The sequence below is a fragment of the Eumetopias jubatus genome, unplaced genomic scaffold (assembly GCF_037043125.1).
Source record: "Eumetopias jubatus isolate StellerSeaLion01/CBP00866 unplaced genomic scaffold, mEumJub1_p1.0 scaffold_6, whole genome shotgun sequence".
In the NCBI taxonomy this organism is placed as follows: Eukaryota; Metazoa; Chordata; class Mammalia; order Carnivora; family Otariidae; genus Eumetopias; species Eumetopias jubatus.
The window spans coordinates 24,855,238-24,878,751 of record NW_028274812.1 but is presented as its reverse complement, the minus strand read 5'-3'; the positions used below and the strand labels follow the sequence as shown (position 1 = coordinate 24,878,751).

Genomic DNA, 23,514 nt, shown 5'->3' with positions numbered 1-23,514 from the left:
AATTAATTTAGACATTATATGATAAAAACCTACTGATAACTCTATTTTGAGAGGAAGAGAGCCCAACAAGGCCAATAATTAAAATAACTAAAAGTGAAGTTTAGAAGAACTATCCACAAAACAAATAAAGACATCTAAATCTCAACAATACAAAGTGGCTTTTAGTTCACTGTTATTAAACATTCAAGGAACAGATAGCCGCTCCCTCATATGCAATGCTTAATAGATTCAAAAGTGAGAAAAATTTCCCAAAACTTTTACTGAGTCTTGTAAGCTCTTGTTACAAATCAGGAAAAAAAAAAAATGGTATCATGAGAAAGAAAAACCATGTACATAGACACAGATATCCAAAATAAAATACCAGCAGTCAAAATCGGCAAATGACATAAAACCACCAAGTGATGAATAGGTATGATGCATCTCAAGAAAGTAATAATTTTATGTTGAATATATATTATGATATTTGCCACATTAGCTTCTTAAATTATCAAAGTATTTCAATTATCTCAATGCAGAAAATATATTAAACAGTCATTTACTACTAACACACATAACATAACATACACACCCCCCCCAAAACATTAAGCAGCAAAAACCTCTTAGCAAACTAAAACCAGAAAGGGACCACTTGAGCAATGGGATCCTATCAAACAAAATCTGCACCAAAGAAATATATTTAAGAGTAGGAGGTGAATAAAATCTAGAATGGGTACAAAGTAGATTTTAACAAAAATTTCTTGAAACAAATTTATAAAGCAGAAATGGCAAAAATGTTTGCATTTCATATATGAGTGGTGAATGAACTATATGTTGATACTATTCTGTAAATTTCAAGTAGTTCTTATTTCAATAAATTACTGAAGCAGGGAGATACAAAAGAATATATAGCATTATGGCACAAAACTCAAAAGCTATAAAGGAAAGTAGTTACCAATTTTAATTCATACAAAACCATGCAAGACAAATCATCATGTTGAGATATCACTCTTATACATCCTTTGTAATTAAAAATTAAAACAAAACAATACACAACGTAGACATTTTTAATTCTTTAGTTTTCAACTGAAAATCATCTTGATCTGTAGATTATGCTTTTTTAGCATACTAACAATTTTTTGCTAATATTTCAAGAAAATAAAAGTTTAGGATCTCTGTGTTTACAGAGTGTTGATTTTAACCACTAATTAAATGTGTTTATTAAAACCTATTTGAATACCAACCCAGGCACTATAATTTTTAATGTGGATTCACAGTATTATTTTAAGGTAATTATTTGTCATTAATAGCAATTCATTAAGTAAATAATATATTTATATGTTTTATAAAATTATATTTTCCAAAATTTATTAAAAAACATGTGTCTATCAAGTCCTCAGATGATTGGAGTTATTTAACAACTAGATAAAACAATTCTACAATAAATATTGCAAATCTCACTCATTAACTTGAGTAGTACATAAATAGTAAATATTTATGTGCCTATTTACAACTTGTAAGTTATTATACTTTACATAGTCAGTCATCTCACATTTGTTTTGTTATAAGCCCTGAAACTAATTTAAGATTATAATTGGTTTATAATAAACTGGAAACACTTGTCCTTGTATAGATTTTTGGTTCCAAAGTAAAAATCCTAGATAAGGACAAGTCAACAAATGGTGTTATACCAGTTGTCAAAAGACAGAGGTATTTCTGAAAGAACTGAGGGCTTTTGGGGTGTCTTGGGTGGCTCAGTCGATTAAGTGTCTGACTCTTGATTTTGGCTCAGGTCATGATCTCTGGGTTGTGAGATCAGCCCTGAGTGGGGCTCCACGCTGGGTGTGGAGCCTGTTTAAGATTCTCTCTCTCCCTCAGCCTCTCCCCCACTTCTTCTCTTACAAAAAAAAAAAAAAAGAAGAAGTGAGGGTTTTTAATATATGGTATTTAGCATTCATTACCATAAGTCACCCTAACCATTAAATGTCAGCTCAAGGTCATCATTTAAGAAGACCTAGAATGGCGATAATCAACCTATTTAGAATCCATGACATGGGTCCCCTAAGTGCAAATTTGGTGTTAAAAAGCCTACCACACATCTACGGATGTGAGCTAAAGGCAGGCTTTACATGGAAAAAGTTAAAATGTAAGATAAAAGCTAGGAAGTGCTGGGGGCAGCTTCGGGACACGTGATATAGACAGGATACTCAAGAATGGATGGGAAATCATCAGTAACATTAATGCTGAGTTGCTTATCTCTAGTCACCAGGTCTAGCCAGCCTTATTTCCCTTAATTTACTCTTTTCTCATTAGCTGCCTGAATCTAGCGCTTCATACTCCACACCAGATAATTTCCGTACATCTAGGAAGAAGTCTATACATTTCAATAAAACTTTAGAATATCTATGGAAGTTTTGTCAAAATTTCTTCAATCTCAAGGAAATAAGAAGATAATTCTCTCATCCATTAGTCTCTATTTTTTAAATAAGTACTTATAGCGTATGTATTTAATGTGCAAAGGGAGATTATAAAAACAACTTGTGTCTATGCAAGACAGTTCTTTTTTTACAATTGAAATTATATGATGTAATATAGTGAGTTGAACTTTGCAGAGAAGTTTGATGTAATAACCCATAAACTTGGATTATAGTAACTTTATTATATATGCACTTAGTCAAGCTAATATCAGTGTTTAAAAAGGGATTTTACGACTATCTTCTTTTAAAAGATTGTTACTGTGGTAAGAACATATAACATGAGATCTACCCTCTTCACATATATGTAAGTGTACGAGACAACACTGTTAACTAGAGACATAACATTGTAGAGCAGATCATTAGAACTTACTCATCTTGCATTACTAAAACTTCCTACAGGGTGATTAGCAACTCCCCATCGTCCCATCTTCCCCTTCCCCTGACAAACACGGTTCTGCTCTCTACTTCTATAGTTTGACTATTTTAAATATCTCAAAAAATGCAATAATCTTAGATATGAAAATTAAAGACTGATCCTTTGCTCTCCTAAAAGAGGATCACTCTCTTGACTTTGCTATGCATGGAGTATAACAGTGAGGTGAGAAAATCAGTGCCCATTAGATTTCCTTCAAATTCGCATTCTCCAAAATGGTAACTTCTGGCTATATTTAAATGGTCAACCTTCTTCTGATTGTCTGCCTTGTATTTTCATTTTGCAATATTCATCTGTGGCAAAGGCATTAAAAATAGGTGTTTTGCTCTCCACTGACTGACTTAGTTACTAAAAAATATGTCTAAAAATGATCAACCTCCAAGAAAATTATGATTAAATCCTTCTAAACGGTGGTCTGGTCTAAAATTGAAAATAGTGAGAATTAGTTCTTGACCTCCCCAGCCTCTTCACTGTGCTCTCCTTCCTTGGGTACCTGGTGATATTATATCACCTTCCCCTCTTTACTTGGTACCCCTACTCTCAGAAGAAAAAAAAATGTATACTACATTCTGAATGACTCATTTAAACTTTCTGTGTTATCCTTCCCAGGGAGATTTGCATTTCATGAAGTTCATGAAATACTGTTTTAACAGTGGCATCAGCGGTGTGATGGATGAAGTATTATTTTGAAGTAATAATGCCTTTCTGAGTACCTCAAAAATAGCAGTATGCCCAGACATGGAGTGTCTGTTCATGAGGTGAGTGCTCCTTAATATATACAAACTGTTGCACAGGAAAAGGTAGGTGGGAGAAGAGGAAAGTCAGAGAACAAGCTAATCACAATAGAAACACATATATTAAGAGAGTTGCAACACAATGGGAATTAGTCTCAAAATGTTTCCTTTTCACATAAACATTAACAATACTCTATCATGAGTCAAAATGCAAAATTACATTACAGTTGTTGACTTAAAATCATTTATCTCTCTTTCACAATCTCTCTCCTATCAAAGAACGAAGTTTTGCCTTCAAATTTCTTAAAATCCTGTTTAAATAAAATTGCCTCAGAAGTTTGCTGTTTAAAACTTGAATTTCTTTGCAGAAGGTCCATACATTCTCATGATTTTAGAGCTAGTCCAACAAATCCATCCCTTCCCTGTTTTTACATGATTTTCAGAACTCTGCCAAAAGCACACATCTGGCTCTTTGCCTGTGCACCTGATGTTATCTCTAGAGAAATTATATAAATTAAAGACAGACACACAAAAAGTCTTTTTGAATTCAAAGCAACAGAATATATATCTAAGAAAACAAAAAGGGTTAGGAAAAAAGGTAAAGGACATTAGTGATACCAAGCTAGGAAACTAAAAAAACAATGGCAATATAAAATAAATGGTGTGAAAAGAACAATTGTAAACAATATAAATTAAAGTGTAAAAATACACTGTGTGGGCTATGAAGAACATTAAAGTCATTTTCTTCCATCCATATGTGGGGCTTTGGTCATTACCTCTTTTTAATTTACTTAATTTTTTTTTAACTTTTGAAAATAGTGAGACCTTGGCATATTTGCCAAAACCGTTTATCTCTTCCTTTATTTCCGCTGCCATTGCATTACACAGAATCATGTCTTGTCCTGAAGACTCACGCTTACTCCTTACTTTCTGGGCTGACTGTCAGAGTTAGTCATATATATAAAATATCTTTCCCATGTTATTCTCCACTGTCCTATCACTTGACTCACTCAGGTCTTTTGGAGCTAAAAACGAAATTGTTACCTCTACTGCAAGAACATGCCTTCTGATCCACCATGTTGCATACTGCTTAGAAATAAGAGTTAACTTGTTCAAGATTGATTCCTTGTAAAATAGCCTTTCAGAGAGAGAGAGAGTTATCCTTTCAAAGAGCTTCAGAGATCTCTACAGATATGGTAGAATAAGACCCAAGATCAAAGGTATACCACATCAGAAAGCTACATTTATAAATCTTGGACATCATCTCTTGATAATACCAGTAGTGTATGGATATCCTTAAACCACAAATGCTGAAGTGAAAGAATCAGACTGCAGGCTAAGATGTTCCATATCACACTGTTTTTGGATCCTAGCACTCATGATGCCAGAGGAGGATAGTGTTTCCTAATCATGCAGTCTAAAACCCTCACAACTGAAAGTTTAGAGGCCCTCTCCTGTGGTTGGATATCCAATCCTGCTGAATCCCTGTGTGTGGCCTCAGAATGCAGTGGCACTGAAGGACCTACACATCTCTTGCCTATAAATTCTCCTTAAGCCTGTGATGTATGTTGTCTAGTATTACTATCGTAGCTTTTGGCGCGATCGACTTACTTTACAACAGGTACTTAACTGATCTCTCTGATTTGATTTTGACCTAACTCCCACAATAAAACCCATTATTTGTTTCTTTTTGTTTTATGGTAAATAATTTAAATTCAACTACAACACACATACTGCAAATAAAGTGCACGTATCCTAAGTACACACTTTTAGGAATTTTAGCCAAGTTAAACATCAATATTACCATCATAAATCATGAAATAAAACATTTGGACTTTCAGATAGTTGAGCTAATGGCCCAAAACCAGATCTCTGCACATAGTATCCAAAAATTATAGAGATCAACCAAAGAACAAAAGAAACAACATGCATTCTACATCCTCAGCATAGAAAGATAGAAAATACTAGGAATTTAAAATTAGAAAAAAAGTGGTACTAAAACTTAATGAAGATAGCACAAAAACAAAATCACAGAGCAATGTCATTTATGAAAATCTATACAAAATGCTATACAATATAAGCAAAAATAGCCAAAAAACATTTTAAAAGGATACACCATTTTCAAAATGGCTTTACTCCCAGAATGCAGGCTGGTTGAATGTTAGGATATCTAGTAACTTCACTCACCACATTACTAGATCTAAGAGCAAAAACCATATGATTATTTCCATAGATACGCAAATAACCTTTAGCAAAATTCCACATCCTTCAATGATTAAAAAAAATACTCAGTAAAATGAGAATGAATGGATACTTTCTTTTTCTGAATATATAGCCTAGTCAAAAAAAACATCTCATTTATAGAGAATTTTAAAGGCATGTCCACCAAAATCAGGAAAAAAAGCAAAGGTGCTCACTATCTCCACTACTTTTCAACATTGTACTGCAGATTTTAGATAATAAGGCAGGAGAAATCAGTTAGAACCATAACAATGGGGGAAAAAATCCCCAAATACCTGTCTTTGAATGTTGCCTTCAGTTGTGTTCTCCTGGAATTAGACATGGATAAGGAGATTTCCATTTAGGATGGTCTTTGGGGGGGGGGGTATTTTTGGGATCAACACTCATCAGGGAGAACAAGAAATGGTATTGGTTAGAGGGAAGTGAAGCAACATAGTCCTCAGCTGAGATGAGTCCTTGAGCTGGGATGGAGCTTCAGAGATGCCCTATCTTCAGGCAAGGGTGCCTGTGACTTCATACACTAACATGCAGCAGTCTTTGGATATGGGTTATCACCAAAGAGAGTATGTGACTTTGAACCAGTCTTCTCTCTTTGGCTGAAAAAATTCCTGGAATAGGACTCAACCGGGAGCTATCACCTGTCAACACTCCCAGCTATCAACATTCCCAGCTATGCAGAAGCTGTGATGGTATACCTAGAGGGTCTCAGAGAATGGATGGCTTAGCATAATTCTAAAAATAAAGTATTTTAGTAAGGTAGCAGAATATAAAATAAACATATAAAAATCAATAGCCTTCACATAAATAATGAGGTAGAGAATATAATATAGAGAAATATGCAGTAGCGCAAAGGAATGCTAGGAGGGGGAGATGAACCATGAGAGATTATGGACTCTGAGAAACAAACTGAGGGTTCTAGAGGGGAGGGGTGTGGGGGGATGGGTTAGCCTGGTGATGGGTATTAAAGAGGGCAGGTATTGAATGGAGCACTGGGTGTTATACTTAAACAATGAATCATGGAACACTACATTAAAAACTAATGATCTAATGTATGGTAATTAAAATGACATAATAAAATAAAATAAAATAAATAAATTTACAAGAAATGTGAAAAACCTGCATAAGGATGACTATAAAACTCCTGAAAGATACAAAATAGACTAGAACAAATTAAGACTTCCTTTATTCCTGGGTAGAATGAAACAGCATCATAAAGATATCTATTATCCCTAAACACTAGATTTATGCACTCAACATAATCTCAGTAAAAATACCACGTTATAGAGATATTAAAATAAGCTTGGAAAAAAAATTCTCAGGAACAGCAAGAATTTTGAAGAAGAGAAGGAAAGAACATTAACACTGCTAGATTTTAAAATATTATATAAAGCTTCTCTAAAATAAATTGGTATTGGTACATTAATCAGTAAAAGAGAATAGAAGTTCAATAGAAAACTTAAAAGGGAATCTCAATCATTGAAGTTAATATGTACTTTCTAAATAAATAGTGATGGGAAAACTGGAAGGGCATTTGAAAAAAAATGATATATACATCACATCATACACAGGAAGCCCCACATGGATCAAAGACTTGAAAGTAACCATAGAAGTTCTATGGTTACTTAAGAAAACAGGATGAATTCCTCTACAAACAGAGTATTAAAACAAAACAAAACTACTTGTGACTTAAAAGCCTAATAACATAAATGAAAAGACTGATAAATTTAAATATACAATTAAGATTGCACAGAAAACAAAATACCATGAATATAATCAAAAGTCAAATAAGTTGGAGAAAATATTTGTAACATAAACCACAGATAAAGGCATGACAGATTTATAAAGAAGTCATAAAAGTGAGGAAAAAATTTTAATAACCTAATTTAAAAATTGCTAATTACATGAAAATGATTAAAAATACAATAAAATTGTTCTTAAATAAAAATAAAATGTTCAGCTCCAGTCATAATGAGAAATGTAAAACAAAACTACAGTGAGATAACATTTCTCTCCTATCAAATTGACAAAATTATAACTTTTTGAAAACATTTTGCTGGTAAGGCTGTGAAAAAACAGATACTCAAAACAATGCAGATGAGAATGCAAATTGAAATAACCATACAGAGAAGAATTCGACAGTATATAAGAGAATCGTGTGTTTATCGCTTTACCTAGTAACCTGCTTCTAGGAATCTAGCCTCTATGAAAATACATATGCACAAATTTACTCAGTGGGGCATTATTTACAATTGCAAAATATTGAAAAGTAAAATCTCTAAATGCTCAGACATAGAATATTCCTTGAAGAAAGTATGGTATATTTCCTCAATGATGTACTATGCAGACATAAAAACAAGAAGGATGATCTTTGTGAACTTATGTGGAGTGATTTCAAAAAGGTAATTCCAAAAAAATTCCTCTAGTTTTGTAACTTTTGTGTAAGAATGAAGGGAAATTATAAAAATGTACATGAATTTACTTATTTTGCAAGAGAAAACATAGTAAGCATAGAGCAGATGGGAACAAGTTTAAAGGGGTCAGGAAATTACTGAATCTTTTTTTTTTTAAGTGTGTCTTTGATTTTTGCAACCATGTTAATATTTTACCAAAAATAAAAAAATTAAAATTAAAAGATGAAGAGGAAAATCTTTAGCATAGACTATTAAGGATAAATAAATGTTTCAAATGAATAAAAACAGAATTAATCCAAGTATCTTTTGTATATTATTTTGACTATAGAAAAGACTAAAAACTAAAATAACTATAAACATTATTAAACTCTAAGTGTTTTCATTTTTTACCATGGCACCAGTTTGCCCTTGAAACTGCTTTCTGTGTATGCTAGGAACTAGTTAAGAAGGAAAAATTAATTTTACCTCCTTATTCACTAAGGAAATGGAAATTTAAAAAAATGAGATAACACCACACAACCACCAGACTGGATGAAATAAAAAGACTGTTAATACTGCATGTTGGTGGAGATCTAGGGAAATGAAAACTTTCATATTCAGCTGATGCAAGTATGATTTGGTGCATCCGCTTTGAAAAAACATTTGGTAGCATATGTTAAGGTGACATATCCTATAACTCAGAAACCTCCAATTGAAGGCCTCCTTGTCTTTTCTCAGCCACAAAGGAAATTCTCTCAACATTTACAATTAAATATATTGAATTTGCCATTGATCATTTTTATACAATCTATTTCAAGGTTAAGCAAGTTCTCTTTGTTTCTTTGTTAATTTTTTTAATGTAGATAATAAATGTTTTAGACTCTCTTTTAACCTATTATTCCATTTTTTCTAATTTGCTAATGAAATAATGACATTAATTTTACATTTCAATTCAAACTTAAGAAACCCAACTTGGTTCTGATATGTTTACTTTTTTATACACCACTGTATTTGATTTGCTAATATTTATTTAAGATATTTTATATTTATCCCAATGAGAAAATTGCCAAATTTTTTTTCTCCTATATAAACATTATTTTTTCTTATTTTCTGTGAAGTTTCTGTATGATGGAAATTTTCTTTTACTTGAATGTTAGTGGAACACACCTCTTAATCAGCTGGCCCTAATACTCTCTTTGTGGGAGTAGTTGATTTAGTATCTCAATTTACTTTATAGTTATAGGCATGGTTGATGTTTAGCTAATGCACATTACCCATGACTATAATGGCTTTTGATAGACAACGTTCTTTGTGATTATTTGGTGCCCATGTGGATAACCTTCTAATTTGTTGGTAGCTGTGCTATATCAGTTGTTAAATATATATTTTTAATATTTTCTTTGATGATAAGACTATAACTACAGGGGCTGGATTTAATGGTACTTCTTTGGTAATGGAAGATTAAAATTATTGGTCTCTTCAAGGTCTCTTTTTTCTTATACATACTTATCTCCATTTACTCCCACCCCTTTCTCTCTATAATTGAACTTTCTAATGTGTACCTACTTGATTTTTTCATTTTTGTAATGAATTTAAATTGTATACATATTTTTAATTTACATAAATGCTGTTTTCATACATCTTAATACTTTTCTTACTTACTCCATTCACCACCATACCTTTAAGAGACATTAGTTAACTGAGGAATGGTACTCTTTGGTGGGAATTTATTATATTTAACCTATCCAGTCTTTAAGCAATGAATGCTTAATTTGCCTGCAACATACCACTATTAAAAATAATGCTACAATAAGGAAGTATCTTCCTGTACATCCTTGGAAAAATTCCTGTGAGACTTTCTTTGAGATATGTACTCCAAAGTGGAATTGTAGTATAATAGCAAGTGGATATATATAACCTGATGAAATAATGTTAGATTACTCCATTCAATGCTTGGATAAGTATATACACCTACAACGAATGCATAAGTATTACTACAGCTCCATATGCCAGCTAACAGGAGGCATTATTCAGCTTTCTAGTCTTTAACATTCTAAAAGATGTAAAATAATCCTTTTGATATTCTTTTTTACTTTATTGTGCAAGATGAATACTTTTTTATATTCAAGCTATTACTAGTAAGTTAAATATAACATATAAGAAATCTGTGAATTCTACAATCTGTTTTATTAAATGAAATTAAAGACAACAAAGGCAAAAAAAAATAAAACCCCTATACCAATAACATTGTTTTAACCATTAGTTGGAAGGAAATATTTCAAGAATTGTTATTGCTTTACACTGTGTACAAATAATAGTAGAGTAATTTTTCATAGAAAAAATCTCTCACCTTTAAGTTTTAGATAAATATAACATTCAACATTATAACATTAACATAGTTATGAAGTATTTTTATATACAATGCTATTATTTTAGCTACAAAAAACAGAGTTTGTATCCAGTAAATACATCAGTGTAAGTAGTTAAAATGAATACATTTTTGGATTAGCTCCTACTTTTTTAAGTCTCTATGGGAAAATTAAGTTCTTTAGTCTCCAAAAAGTGTAAAGGGGAACAAAATTTGTCACCCCAAAATATGCTTCTTTGGCATAAGGATTAGTTAGGCTGATTATTTTTAAGAAACTGCAGACAGAGTAGGAGCTCTGAAAAAAGTAAATTACTCTTTTGTGACGTTTATCACAGAGTGTAGTAATTCTGAGATACAACTCAGAGGTCTCTTGTGTTACAAATTACTTGTGGTTTCACATTTGTGTAAATGTAATCCAATTTTTACATAATACAATCAATCATGCTAGGCAAAAGATTAACCACCTTCTCTCCTATTGATTAAATGGTACAGAATTTTTAGAAAATAGCCATATGCAGTTTCAACTTTTAATTTAATGGAATCATGTTGTACCCTGCTAAAAGCATTTCTCTTTTGGGAATAAAGTCTATGAAACAATAAAGCCCCCATTTTTTTCCCTTTAATTTTTTATTGTTATGTTAATCACCATACATTACATCATTAGTTTTTGATGTAGTCTTCCATGATTCATTCTTTGTGCATAACACCCAGTGCTCCACGCAGAACGTGCCCTCTTTAATACCCATCCCCAGGCTAACCCATCCCCCACCCCCCTCCCCTCTAGAACCCTCAGTTTGTTTTTCAGAGTCCATCGTCTCTCATGGTTCATCTCCCCATCCAATTTCCCCCCCTTCATTCTTCCCTACCTGCTATCTTCTTCTTCTTCTTTTTTTTTTTAACATATATTGCATTATTTGTTTCAGAGGTACAGATCTGTGATTCAACAGTCTTGCACAATTCACAGCGCTCATCATAGCACATACCCTCCCCAATGTCTATCAGCCAACTACCCCATCCCTCCCACCCCCCACCCACTCCAGCAACCCTCAGTTTGTTTCCTGAGATTAAGAATTCCTCATATCAATGAGGTCATATGATACCTGTCTTTCTCTGATTGACTTATTTCACTCAGCATAACATCCTCCAGTTCCATCCACATTGTTGCAAATGGCAGGATCTCATTCCTTTTGATGGCTGCATAATATTCCATTATATATATACACACACACACACACACACACCACTTCTTCTTTATCCATTCATCTGTCAATGGACATCTTGGCTCTTTCCACAGTTTGGCTATTGTGGACATTGCTGCTATAAACATCGGGGTGCACGTACCCTTCAATCCCTACATTTATATCTGTGGGGTAAATACCCAGTACTGCAACTGCTAGATCGTATGGTAGCTCTATTTTCAACTTTTTCAGGAACCTCCATACTGTTTTCCAGAGTGGCTGCACCAGCTTGCATTCCCACCAACAGTGTAGGAGGGTTCCCCTTTCTCTGCATCCCCGCCAACATCTGTCGTTTCCTGACTTGTTAATTTTAGCCATTCTGACTGGTGTGAGGTGGTATCTCATTGAGGTTTTGATTTGGATTTCCCTGATGCCGAGTGATGTTGAGCACTTTTTCATGTGTCCGTTGGCCATTTGGATGTCTTGTTGGGGAAAATATCTGTTCATGTCTTCTGCCCATTTCTTGATTGGATCATTTGTTCTTTGGGTGTTGAGTTTGATAAGTTCTTTATAATTTTGGATACTAGTCCTTTATCTGATATGTCATTTGCAAATATTTTCTCTCATTCTGTCGGTTGTCTTTTGGTTTTGTTGACTGTTTCCTTTGCTATGCAAAAGCTTTTTATCTTTTTTTTTTTTTTTTTTTTGCTTTTTATCTTGATGTAGTCCCAATAGTTCATTTTTGCCCTTGCTTCCCTTGCCTTTGGTGATGTTTCTAGGAAGAAGTTGCTGCGGCGGAGGTCAAAGAGGTTGCTGCCTGTGTTCTCCTTTAGGATTTTGATGGACTCCTGTCTGACATTTAGGACTTTCAACCATTTGGAGTCTATTTTTGTGTGTGGTGTAAAGAAATGGTCCAGTTTCATTCTTCTGCATGTGGCTGTCCAATTTTCCCAACACCATTTTTTGAAGAGACTTTTTCCATTGGACATTCTTTCCTGCTTTGTCAAGGATGAGTTGACCATAGGGTTGAGGGTCCATTCCTGGGCTCTCTATTCTGTTCCATTGATCTATGTGTCTGTTTTTGTGCCAGTACCATACTGTCTTGATGATGACAGCTTTGTAATAGAGCTGGAAGTCTGGAATTGTGATGCCACCAGCTTTGCTTTTCTTTTTCCACATTCCTCTGGCTATTCAGGGTCTTTTCTGGTTACATACAAATTTTAGGATTATTTGTTCCATTTCTTTGAAAAGGGTGGATGGTATTTTCATGGGGATTGCTTTGAATGTGTAGATTGCTCTAGGGAGCATTGACATCCTCACAATATTTCTTCTTCCAATCCATGAGCATGGAACGTTTTTCCCTTTCTTTGTGTCTTCCTCAATATCTTTCATGAGTATTTTATAGTTTTCTGAGTACAGATCCGTTGCCCCTTTGGTCAGATTTATTCCTAGGTATCTAATGGTTTTGGGTGCAATTGTAAATGGGATCGACTCCTTAATTTCTCTCTCTTCTGTCTTGTTGGTGTATAGGAATGCCACTGATTTCTGTGCATTGATTTTTATATCCTGCCACTTTACTGAATTCCTGTATGAGTTCTAGCAGTTTGGGTGGAGTCTTTTGGGTTTTCACATAAAGTATCATATCATCTGCAAACAGTGGGAGTTTGACTTCTTCTTTGCCAATTTGAATGCCTTCGATTTCTTTTTGTTGTCTGATTGCTGTGGCTAGGACTTCTAATACTATGTTGAATAGCAGTGGTGATAGTGGACATCCCTGCTGCGTTCCTGACCTCAGGGGGAAAGGTCTCAGTTTTTCCCCAGTGAGAATGATATTCGCTGTAGGTTTTTTATAGATGGCTTTTATGATATTGAAGTATGTGCCCTCTATCCCTATACTCTGAAGAGTTTTGATCAAGAAAGGATGATGTACTTTGTCAAATGCTTTTTCTGCATTATTGAGAGGATCATATGATTCTTGTTCTTTCTTTTGTTAATGTATTCTATCACGTTGATTGATATGTGGGTGTTGAACCAACATTGCAGCCCAGGGATAAATCCCAACACTTGGTCATGGTGAATAATCCTTTTAATGTACTGTTGGATCCTATGGCTAGTATTTTGGTGAGAATTTTTGCATCCATGTTCATCAGGGATATTGGTCTGTAATTCTCCTTTTTGATGAGGTCTTTGTCTGGTTTGGGGATCAAGGTAATGGTGGCCTCAAAAAACGAGTTTGGAAGTATTCCCTCCGTTTCTATTTTTGGAATAGTTTCAGGAGAATAGATGTTAATTCTTCTTTAAATGTTTGGTAGAATTCCCCTTGGAAACCATCTGGCCCTGGGCTTTTGTTTGTTGGGAGATTTTTGATGACTGCTTCAATTTTCTTACTGGTTATAGGTCTGTTCAGGTTTTCTATTTCGTCCTGGTTCAGTTTTGGTAGTTGATACAACTCTAGGAATGCATCCATTTCTTCCAGTCTTTGTTTTAAAATCTAATTGTCTGATATAAGGATTGCCACCCCAGCTTTCTTTTGGTGTCCATTAGCATGGTAAATGGTTTTCCACCCCCTCACTTTCAATCTGGGGGTGTCTTTGGGTCTAAAATGAGTCTCTGGCAGACAGCATATGGATGGGTCTTGTTTTTATCCAATCTGATAGCCTTTATCTTTTGCTGGGAGCATTTAGCCCATTTACATTCAGGGTAACTATTGAAAGATATGAATTTAGTGCCATTGTATTGCCTGTAAGGTGACTGTTACTGTATATTGTCTGTGTTCCTTTCTGGTCTATGCTGCTTCTAGGCTCTCTCTTTGCTTAGAAGACCCGTTTCAATATTTCTTGTAGGGCTGGTTTGGTGTTCACAAATTCCTTTAGTTTTTGTTTGTCCTGGAAGCGTTTTATCTCTCCTTCTATTTTCAATGACAGCCTAGCTGGATATAGTATTCTTGGCTACATATTTTTCTCGTTTATTGCTCTGAATATATCGTGCCAGTCCTTTCTGGCCTGCCAGGTCTCTGTGGATAGGTCTGTTGCCAATCTAATGTTTCTACCATTAGAGGTTACATATCGCTTCTCTGGACCTGCTTTCAGGATTTTCTCTTTGTCTCTGAGACTCATAAGTTTTACTATTAGATGTCAGGGTGTTGACCTATTTTTATTGATTTTGAGAGGGGTTCTCTGTGCCTCCTGGATTTTGTTGCCTGTTTCCTTCCCCACATTAGGGAAGTTCTGTTATAATTTGCTCCAATATACATTCTGCCCCTCTCTCTCTTTCTTCTTCTTCTGGGATCCCAATTATTCTAATGTTGTTTTGTCTTATGGTATCGCTTATCTCTTTAATTCTGCCCTCATGATCCAGTAATTGTTTATCTCTCTTTCTCAGCTTCTTTATTTTCCATATTTGGTCTTCTATATCGCTATTCTCTCTTCTGCCTCATTTATCCTAGCAGTTAGTGCCCCCATTTTTGATTGCACCTCATTAATAGCCTTTTTGATTTCAACTTGGTTAGATTTTAGTTCTTTTATTTCTCCAGAAAGGGTTTCTCTAATAACTTCCATGCTTTTTTCAAGCCCAGCTAGTATCTTTAAAATCATGATTCTGAACTCTTGGTCCGACATCATACTAATGTCCGTATTGAGTAGGTCCCTGGCAGATGGTACTACCTATTGTTCTTTTTGTTGAGGTGATTTTTTCCATCTTGTCTTTTTGTCCAGAGGAGAATAGATGAATGAGAGAACAAAATGCTAACAGGGTAACAACGTCCCCAGAAAATATACTCTAAACAATTCAGAAAAGACCTGAAACCAGGGGAAAAGAAAGGGAAAGAAAGAAAAAAGAAAAAGATAAAAACAAACAAAAAGAGAACAAAACAAAAAAAAACAGAATATGATCAAATACGATCAGGCTGGTGCATAGATCAGTGCCACACACTAGATTTTGGGTGTATTTTGGTCTGTTAGAAGAAAGTGCCTCCCAAAATTTTAAAGAAAGAAAGACTTATATATGTACAAAATAAGGGTTGATACAATGAAGGGATGGAAGATGACTGTAAAGATAAAAATTATAAAAAATTTATAAAAGGAATTGATAAGATAAGAAGTTGTTTGAAAAAAGAAAGAAGAGGATTTTAAAAAAGAAGAAAGAAAGAAAGAAATTAAAAAGGGCGGGAGAGAATGTGATCAGGCAGGAGACTAGAACAAAGCCATACACTAGAGATTTAGGGTATATTTTGATATGTTAGAAGAAAGTGTATCTCAAAATTTTAAAGAGAGAACAACTTATATATATATATGCCAAAAATAAGGGTAACTACTATGAAGGGATAGAATATGACTCTCAAAATGAAAAATAAAAATGTTTTTTTTAAAAAAGGGATTGATAAGATGTTGGTTGAAAAAGGGAAAAAGAAAAATTCAAAAAAAAAGGCAGTTAAAAAAATTAACTTTGAAAGACTAAAGAATCATGGTAAAAAAGCCATGAATTCTATGTGCAGTATTCCCCTAGTGCTGGAGTTTCCTTGTTCTCATTAATCGGTAAACTTGGTCTTGGCTGGCTGTTCTTGTTGATCTTCTAGGGGAGGGGCCTGTGGCTATGGTTCCCAAATGTCTTTGCTGGAGGCAGAATTGCCCCGCCCTTGTTGGTCCAGGCTAAGTAATCTGCTCGGGATTGTTCTCGGGGGCTTTTGTTCCCCACAAGCTTTCCGTACAGCTTTGGAGGACGAGAGTGAAAATGGAGGCCTCCCAGTGTCTGCCCCGGAAGAGCCAAGAACACGGGGCCCCACTCCTCAGTGTGCCCCCAGAGAAACGTAGTCAATCATTCCCGTCTCCCTGGTCTCTGGCTACACTCCATGCTCACCCCGCCTGTGATCAAGCATTTCTATCTTTGGCACCCGACTCGTTGTGGAGTCTCCTAACCCAGCAGATCCCTGTGGTGCGCTCCCACGCCGCTCCTTCCGGGGGAGGAAGGGGAGTCTCCCCGGCTCTGCTGCTTGTTGGGTCCCTGCTAGAGGAGGAGTGGCCCGACTGTGTTGCCGATCACAGTTTATGGCAATCCCAAGCTGAGAGCCTGCACCTCAGCTCCGTCTCTGCCGCTGGCTTCCCCGCTCTGATACCCAGGAGCTCTGCCGCACTCAGGCACCCCTGGTCTTTCTGTGACCCCAAGGGTCCTGAGACCACACTGTCCCGCAAGGGTTCCACCCCCCGCTTAGCCACTGGAGCGATGTCCCTCAGCGGAGCTGACTTCCAGAAGTTCCGATTTTGTGCTCCGCTGCTCTATCACTTGCCAGAAGCGGCCAACGGAGGCCCCCTCCCCTGCCGTCTATCCTCCCGAATATCACCTTGGATTCACTTTTCTGCACGTCCTACCTTCCAGAAAATGGTCGCCTTTCTGTTCAGAGAGTTGCTGCTATTCTTTTCTTTGATCTCCTGTTGAGTTCGTAGGTGTTCAGAATGGTTTGATCCCTATTCAGCTGAATTCCTGCGACCAGATGAAATCCAGGTCTCCTACTCTTCTGCCGTCTTGCTCCTCCAGCTGTGTTGATGAAGGTTTGCTGTTAATGCCCAAACTTAATGTTTGGTAGGTCATATCATACCCAGTTTATGGCTAGTATGTTGGGTTCAACAGCAACTTAGAGATTTGTGTCTTCCATCTTTACTCTGTTAGTCTTGCTGGAGATGTATTAATCTTACTGATGTTTTCAAAGAAACAACTCTTGGTTTTATTCCCTTGTTTTCCTGTTTTCATTAATTTCTGTTCTTTATTATTTTCTTCCTTCTGCTTGATTTGGGTTTGCTTTGTTCTCCTTTTACTATTGTCCTAAGGTAGAATTTAGATATTGATTTAAGATCTTCCTTCTTTTCTAATGTGATCAGTTAGTGCTATAAATTTCCTTCTCAGCATTGTTTTAGCTACATTCCACAGATTTTGATATGTTGCATATAGATATGTGTTTGTATCTACATATTTTAAAAACGATCTTTGAGACTTCCTCTTTGACCCATGGGTTGTTTAGAAGTGTGCTATTTAATATCCAATTGTTTGAGGGCTTTCTTATTGATCTCTAGCATACTAGCATACTTAGTATTTTCAGAAAATTTACTCTATATGATTTTAATTCTTTCAAATTTGTAGAGGTTTTTTTATGACCTAGAATATAGTCTATTTTGGTAAATGTCGCATAGATGTTTGAAAAGAATGTGTTTTCTACTGCTGTTGCATGGAGTGTTCTATAACTGTCAATTAAATTCTGTTGTTGGATGATGTTCATTTCTTCCATTTATGTGCTAATTTTCTGTCAAGTTATTCTATCAAATGCTGAGAACAGGATATTAAATTCTCTTGTGATCATAGATATGACTATTCTATTTTAATTTCTATCAGTTTATATTTCATATATTTTATTTTCATGAATTCTGTTGTTTAATGCATACACATTTAGGATCCTTATATCTTCTTGAAAGATTTATTAAGGTCCTTTATCTCTCATAATTTTATTTGGTCTGATGTCTACTTTATCTGATACTTATATAGCTACTACTGTTGTTTAAAATTAAAAAGTTAGCACTATTTTTTTGCTCTTTTAATTTATACCTACCTATGTCGTCAAATACGAACTATGTTTTTGTAGATAGCTTATAGATGCGTCATTTTTTCAATCCACTCTATCAGTCTTGTCTTTTAGCGTATCTTAGTTCAGACTACTATAACAAAATACTATAGACTAGGTAGCTTATGAACAACAGAAATTTAGTTCTCACAGTTCTGGAGGCTAGAATTCTCAGATCAGGGTGCTATCATGGTCAGTTCTGGTGAGGATCCTCTGAGATGTAGAATGTTAAATTTTCATTGTATTCTCTCAGGGTAGAGAGTAGAGCAGAGAAGACAAGCATTCTCATAACTTTTATAAGGGTACTGACTTCATTCATGAGGGCTCTGTCTATATGGCCTCATCTAATCCGAATAACTTCCCAAAGGCCTCAACTTCTATTACTGTCACACTGAGGGGTAGATTTTCAGTTTTGACTAGACACATCCAGTCCCAACACTAGGTATTGTAATTTATATATGTAACTTAACACAAACTTCTAATATTGCTGTCTAACTACTTTGAATGAAGTATTAAAACTTTATTTTCATTTAAGTTTCTCCCCCCCCTTTTAAATATAATTATCTTGAGAATTTCCTCTATATACTTTGAACGTCATATCATATGATATCATTTTTATCTCAATCATCAAACATGATTTAAGAAGCACATGAGAAATAAGGATCTTCTAATATACATATTCCTATTTGAAAACATTCTGTTCTTTCCTTCTAAAGTTCCAAGTTTCTTCTGTTTTTGTTTTCTTTCTATTTTGAAAGTGTGCTTTAGACATTTTTTTTTTTTCTAAAGAGCAGGCTTTAGTTTCCCTTTGTCTGAATATGCCTTGATTTCCCTTTAATTCTTGAAGGATATTTTTGCTAGATACAGAATTCATGTTTGATAGATCTTTTCCTTCAACACTTGAAAATTGTGGTGCCACTTCCTTCTGGTCTCTACTGCTTCAAATGAGAAATCCATTGCCATTCAAATAAGTATTCCCCTGCAGGTAATGTGCTCTGTGGTTGCTTATAAGATTTTTTTCTTTGTCTTTAGTTTTTAGAAGTTTAATTATGATGAGCTGGCTTGGGTTTCTTTGGTTGTATCATATTTAGAGTTTTCTCAGCTTTTTGAATCTGTAGGTACATTTCCTCTGTCATATTTGCAAAGTTTTCAGCCACTATTTCTTTTAATATTTTTTTAGCTGCACATTCTTTCTCCTCTATGTTGGAACTCCGATGGTACACATTTTAAATCTTTTATTATTGTTACAAAGATCCCAAGACTGCTCATCATTTTTAAAGTCTATTTTCTCTGTATTGTTCTGTCTGAGTGAATTTTATTGATCTGTTCTCAAGTTCAGTGATTTTATCTTACATAATCTCCACTCTATTATGGTGGTCATATAGAAAGTTTTTTGTTTATTTTCTTTTTTTTTTCCCTGTTATTATATTTTTCAGTTCCATAATTTCTATTTGGTTCTTTGTGACTTTTATCTCCTTACTGAGACTTTGTATTTTTTTCATTTGCTTCAAGGAAATTCACAATGATTATTGAAGCAATACTACAGTGGTTGCTTTAAAATCTTTGTTAGATAGTTCTAATAACTGACTCTTTTGGTCTGAGTATGAGTTAAGTTTAGTTTTTGCTTCAAATTTGACTTGGTGCTTGGTATGACAAGTGATTTTTTTTTTTTTTACTGTGTCTCAATAGAATGGATATCGTTAGGGGACTCTTGGTGCTAGTAAATCTATTCTAGCAGGCTATTGTCCTGGCTTTGGTTTAGCATTAGGAAAGACTAGGACAATTCAAAAGAATCCAGGCATCTGATAAATACAGGAACCTCTGAAACCCTTTGGTGTAGATAGATATCATAGTACAAATGAAGTTGTAATGTGATATATCACACAACAAAAGGCCTAGTGCAACCTCTGTCTAGAAGTTTCCCTTCCTCAGATATACCCACCTTGGAACAGGAACTTGATTACACATTTTGGTGTCCTTTTCACCTGTACAAATTTTTCCTTTGCTTATGCTTTTGCACAAAAATAGATATTCAGGTAGAATCTAAAATATTAAGTTTACTGTAAAATTCACAATGTGTTTTCTTTAGCCCAAATATTTAGAGTTTTAGTTATGTTTATGAGGATTATCAAAGTAAGATTAGTTTTAGAGAAAATATAAGATAAAAACCTTATGCATTCTCAATATAATATGAGAAACTATTATTTATTGTAGCACTATGTTTCGTAACGAAAGGCTATAAATAACACAATGACCATTAACTGAAAACTCAATGAATAAACTCAGTAACATCTATACAATGAAGTTCTATGCAGTTGAAATTAGAAAGGATGAATTTTCCTACAACTATCATTTATTAGCTCTCCATAATATATTGTCAAATATGTTTATAAGGGGTTGTGAATTAGTGTGTATGTGTGTTTACTTAAATGATAAAGATGGCAGAATAAACTATAACATTTAAAAAATTATCTATAAGTGGAAGAGAGATAGTAAAGACAGAGATAGTAGCTAACAATATGCATAATATAATTTTATATTCTTTGGAGTTATAAAAATGTTTTACAGGTATAAAAATAAAATTAAAATTAAAACTGAAAGCAAAATAAACAGAAATGTGTCCCACATAACTTAAAATATAATAATTTGATTAGATATTCCAAGTAGAATTTACTTGTAGGACAAAAAATGTAAAATTTTTATCTGTTTTCAGTAATCACAGTTGATGTTAGTATCTATATTTTCATTCTGAGAATAAAGAGATTGAGTATGCATTATGGGAAAGCAAATACGTAATTATATTCATCTCATTAAGAACTAGGATTTATGAATGGGAGAAGGGCTGCAGAGATATAAGATTGATGAGTTAGGTAAAATATCTGTCATCTTTAATTTGTACTGAGTACAGAAGTATGAACTTCTAATTTATTTTCTTTTTTTAAAAAAAAAAAGAGGAAAAATATTTTCTAGTTGTGGCCATGAAAAAAAAAAAGTGTTGAGAAATGACCGAGTAGCAATGAGCAGTGATTGGACACAAACTACACAAGATAGGCCTAAAACACCTTGTCATTACAGAAAGCAGGGAAAACAAAAAGCTATCAGGGAAAACTAAAACATGTTATAGAGAACCTGTAGCCAACTTGAATAATCTCTTACATAGCCAAAGATGGAACAATATGAACATCAATATGATTTATAACTGCAACAGATTGGAACACATCAAATACATTTACATACATGAGTTCATAACAGTGTATCTTTAAATGTTTTTAAAGTAGATGTTATTTTAAAGGTATTTCAACAATGTCTCTCCTTCCACGTGCTTTTCTTACAACTTAACCTTCTTTAGGAAGTGGGGTCTATATGTCCTCCCACTGAAACTAGATGAAGCTTTCTGACCATCTCTACTCACTGAATAGAGCCCACCTGAAGCTACAGAACTTCCAAGTTGTCCTCAAAATACAATGCACTCCCCCTCTTTTTCTCTTTGAACACTTTCTCTAGAAGTGGTAAGTCACCATGTAAACATTTTTACTGTTATCATAGCCTGGATGGCTTATCAACAACAGAAATTTACTTCTTATAAATCTGGAGGCTAGGAAGTCTAAGATCAAGGTATCAGCGGATTTAGTGTCTGTGAGTGACAGACCTGCTTCCTGGTTCATAGATAATTGACTTTGTGTTGTGTCTGCACCTGGTAGAAGAAATGGGTGAACTCTCTGAGCTATCTCTCTCTTTTTTTTTATTTTAAGTTTTGTATTTTTTACGGTGGACAGTCATCATTCGCCCCAACAGCCATCTGAAGCCAATAGTCCTGATTATTAAAAATCACGAAGTTGTATAAATGTTCTCCTCCTTTTCGAAAACCATGTTCATTTTCTCTCAACTAAACAGGACTGTCTGTACTAACAACGTAACCCAAGGAGCTAACTTGGGCTCATCAAAGTAGCGACACAGCTGTTCCAAGAGGAGACAGATCTCTGGAAGTATGAAACCAGTGATTGTACACAAATCGGCTTTGGCCACCACTGTGCTTAGCTGAGGACAGCAATAGGTTGATATGAAGTTATTAGGCTCATTATTCAGTTCCGTGTGGCTGAAGATGGCGCCCAGCCAGTCCAGAAGCTCCGGAGCACTGCAGGCCGCCTCTGGCGCCCCCCAGCGGGCGCTGCTCTGCAGCACGGGGCACTGCCGCTCGGTCCCTGTGCTCAGGGCTATTTTTGGCTGATGCTCCTGAATTCGGTAATTGGAAAAGTATGACATCACTATGGATTCTTCTGCACCTGTATGATGCCAAGCCAAAAGAAAACCAAATTTCAATGGCTTTTTTTCTTTGAAGGACCAAGATATTCTTTCATATTTCTTAGAATTCAGGTTAAAGGATAAATCCATCAAATCAATGGAAACAATAAATTTCATAATTTTTCTGCCAGAATACTGAGATGAACGAAATTGAAGACCAGTTTCTTCATAAGTATCCTTATCCAGTGATAAAATTAATTTCCCGTCTGGCAGCAGGGCCACAGTATTATCTTCATCGATATTTTTATTGTATGTTAGTGCACAGCACCAACCTTTCTTCACAACAGTGTTGATGAATTCGTGTGTAATTAACTCATGAAGAGGTAAGTTCTTCACCAAGTAATAGGGTCCAGTTTCCATGACCAGGTTTTTCAGTTCTTTTGACAGAATCCCACATTCAGGAATCAGAAATGAAACCCTGTAGTTGTGATAGTGCATCTCCACAAAATGCCAGTGGCGCGACTTGTCATGGCCGAAGTTGGATTTCTTGCAGACCAGCAAGTGCCGGGGAGCCTCCCGCAGCCGATGCAGGGTGGCCATGCTCTCCCTGGCTCTGGCCCCCTCTCAGAGGTATCTTTTATAAGAGCACTGAATTCTATTCATGAATGCTCTGCTCTCATCACCTAATCATTTCCTAAAGGCTCCAACTCTAAATACCATCACATTGGGGATTAGGTTTTAACATCTAAATTTCAGGGGGGCACAAACATTCAGTCTATAGGCTGACATGTTGTTAGAAAATCCAAATTAGTCCATATGGAAATATCACATAGACAGGCCTAATTCTTCATGCACAGAGGGAGGTGCCTGA

The 23,514-nt window shown here is 35.0% G+C and overlaps 1 protein-coding gene across 1 annotated transcript; it reads right to left on the bottom strand.

The window, feature by feature from the left end:
- Nucleotides 1-22,142: 22,142 nt before the first annotated feature.
- On the bottom strand, nt 22,143-23,243 carry LOC114222794 (ribonuclease P protein subunit p40-like). The gene is given in 3 exon segments (XM_088024240.1): nt 22,143-22,304; nt 22,307-22,684; nt 22,811-23,243. Coding segments are annotated over 3 exon segments (951 nt in total). The 3' UTR covers nt 22,143-22,164.
- Nucleotides 23,244-23,514: the final 271 nt, after the last annotated feature.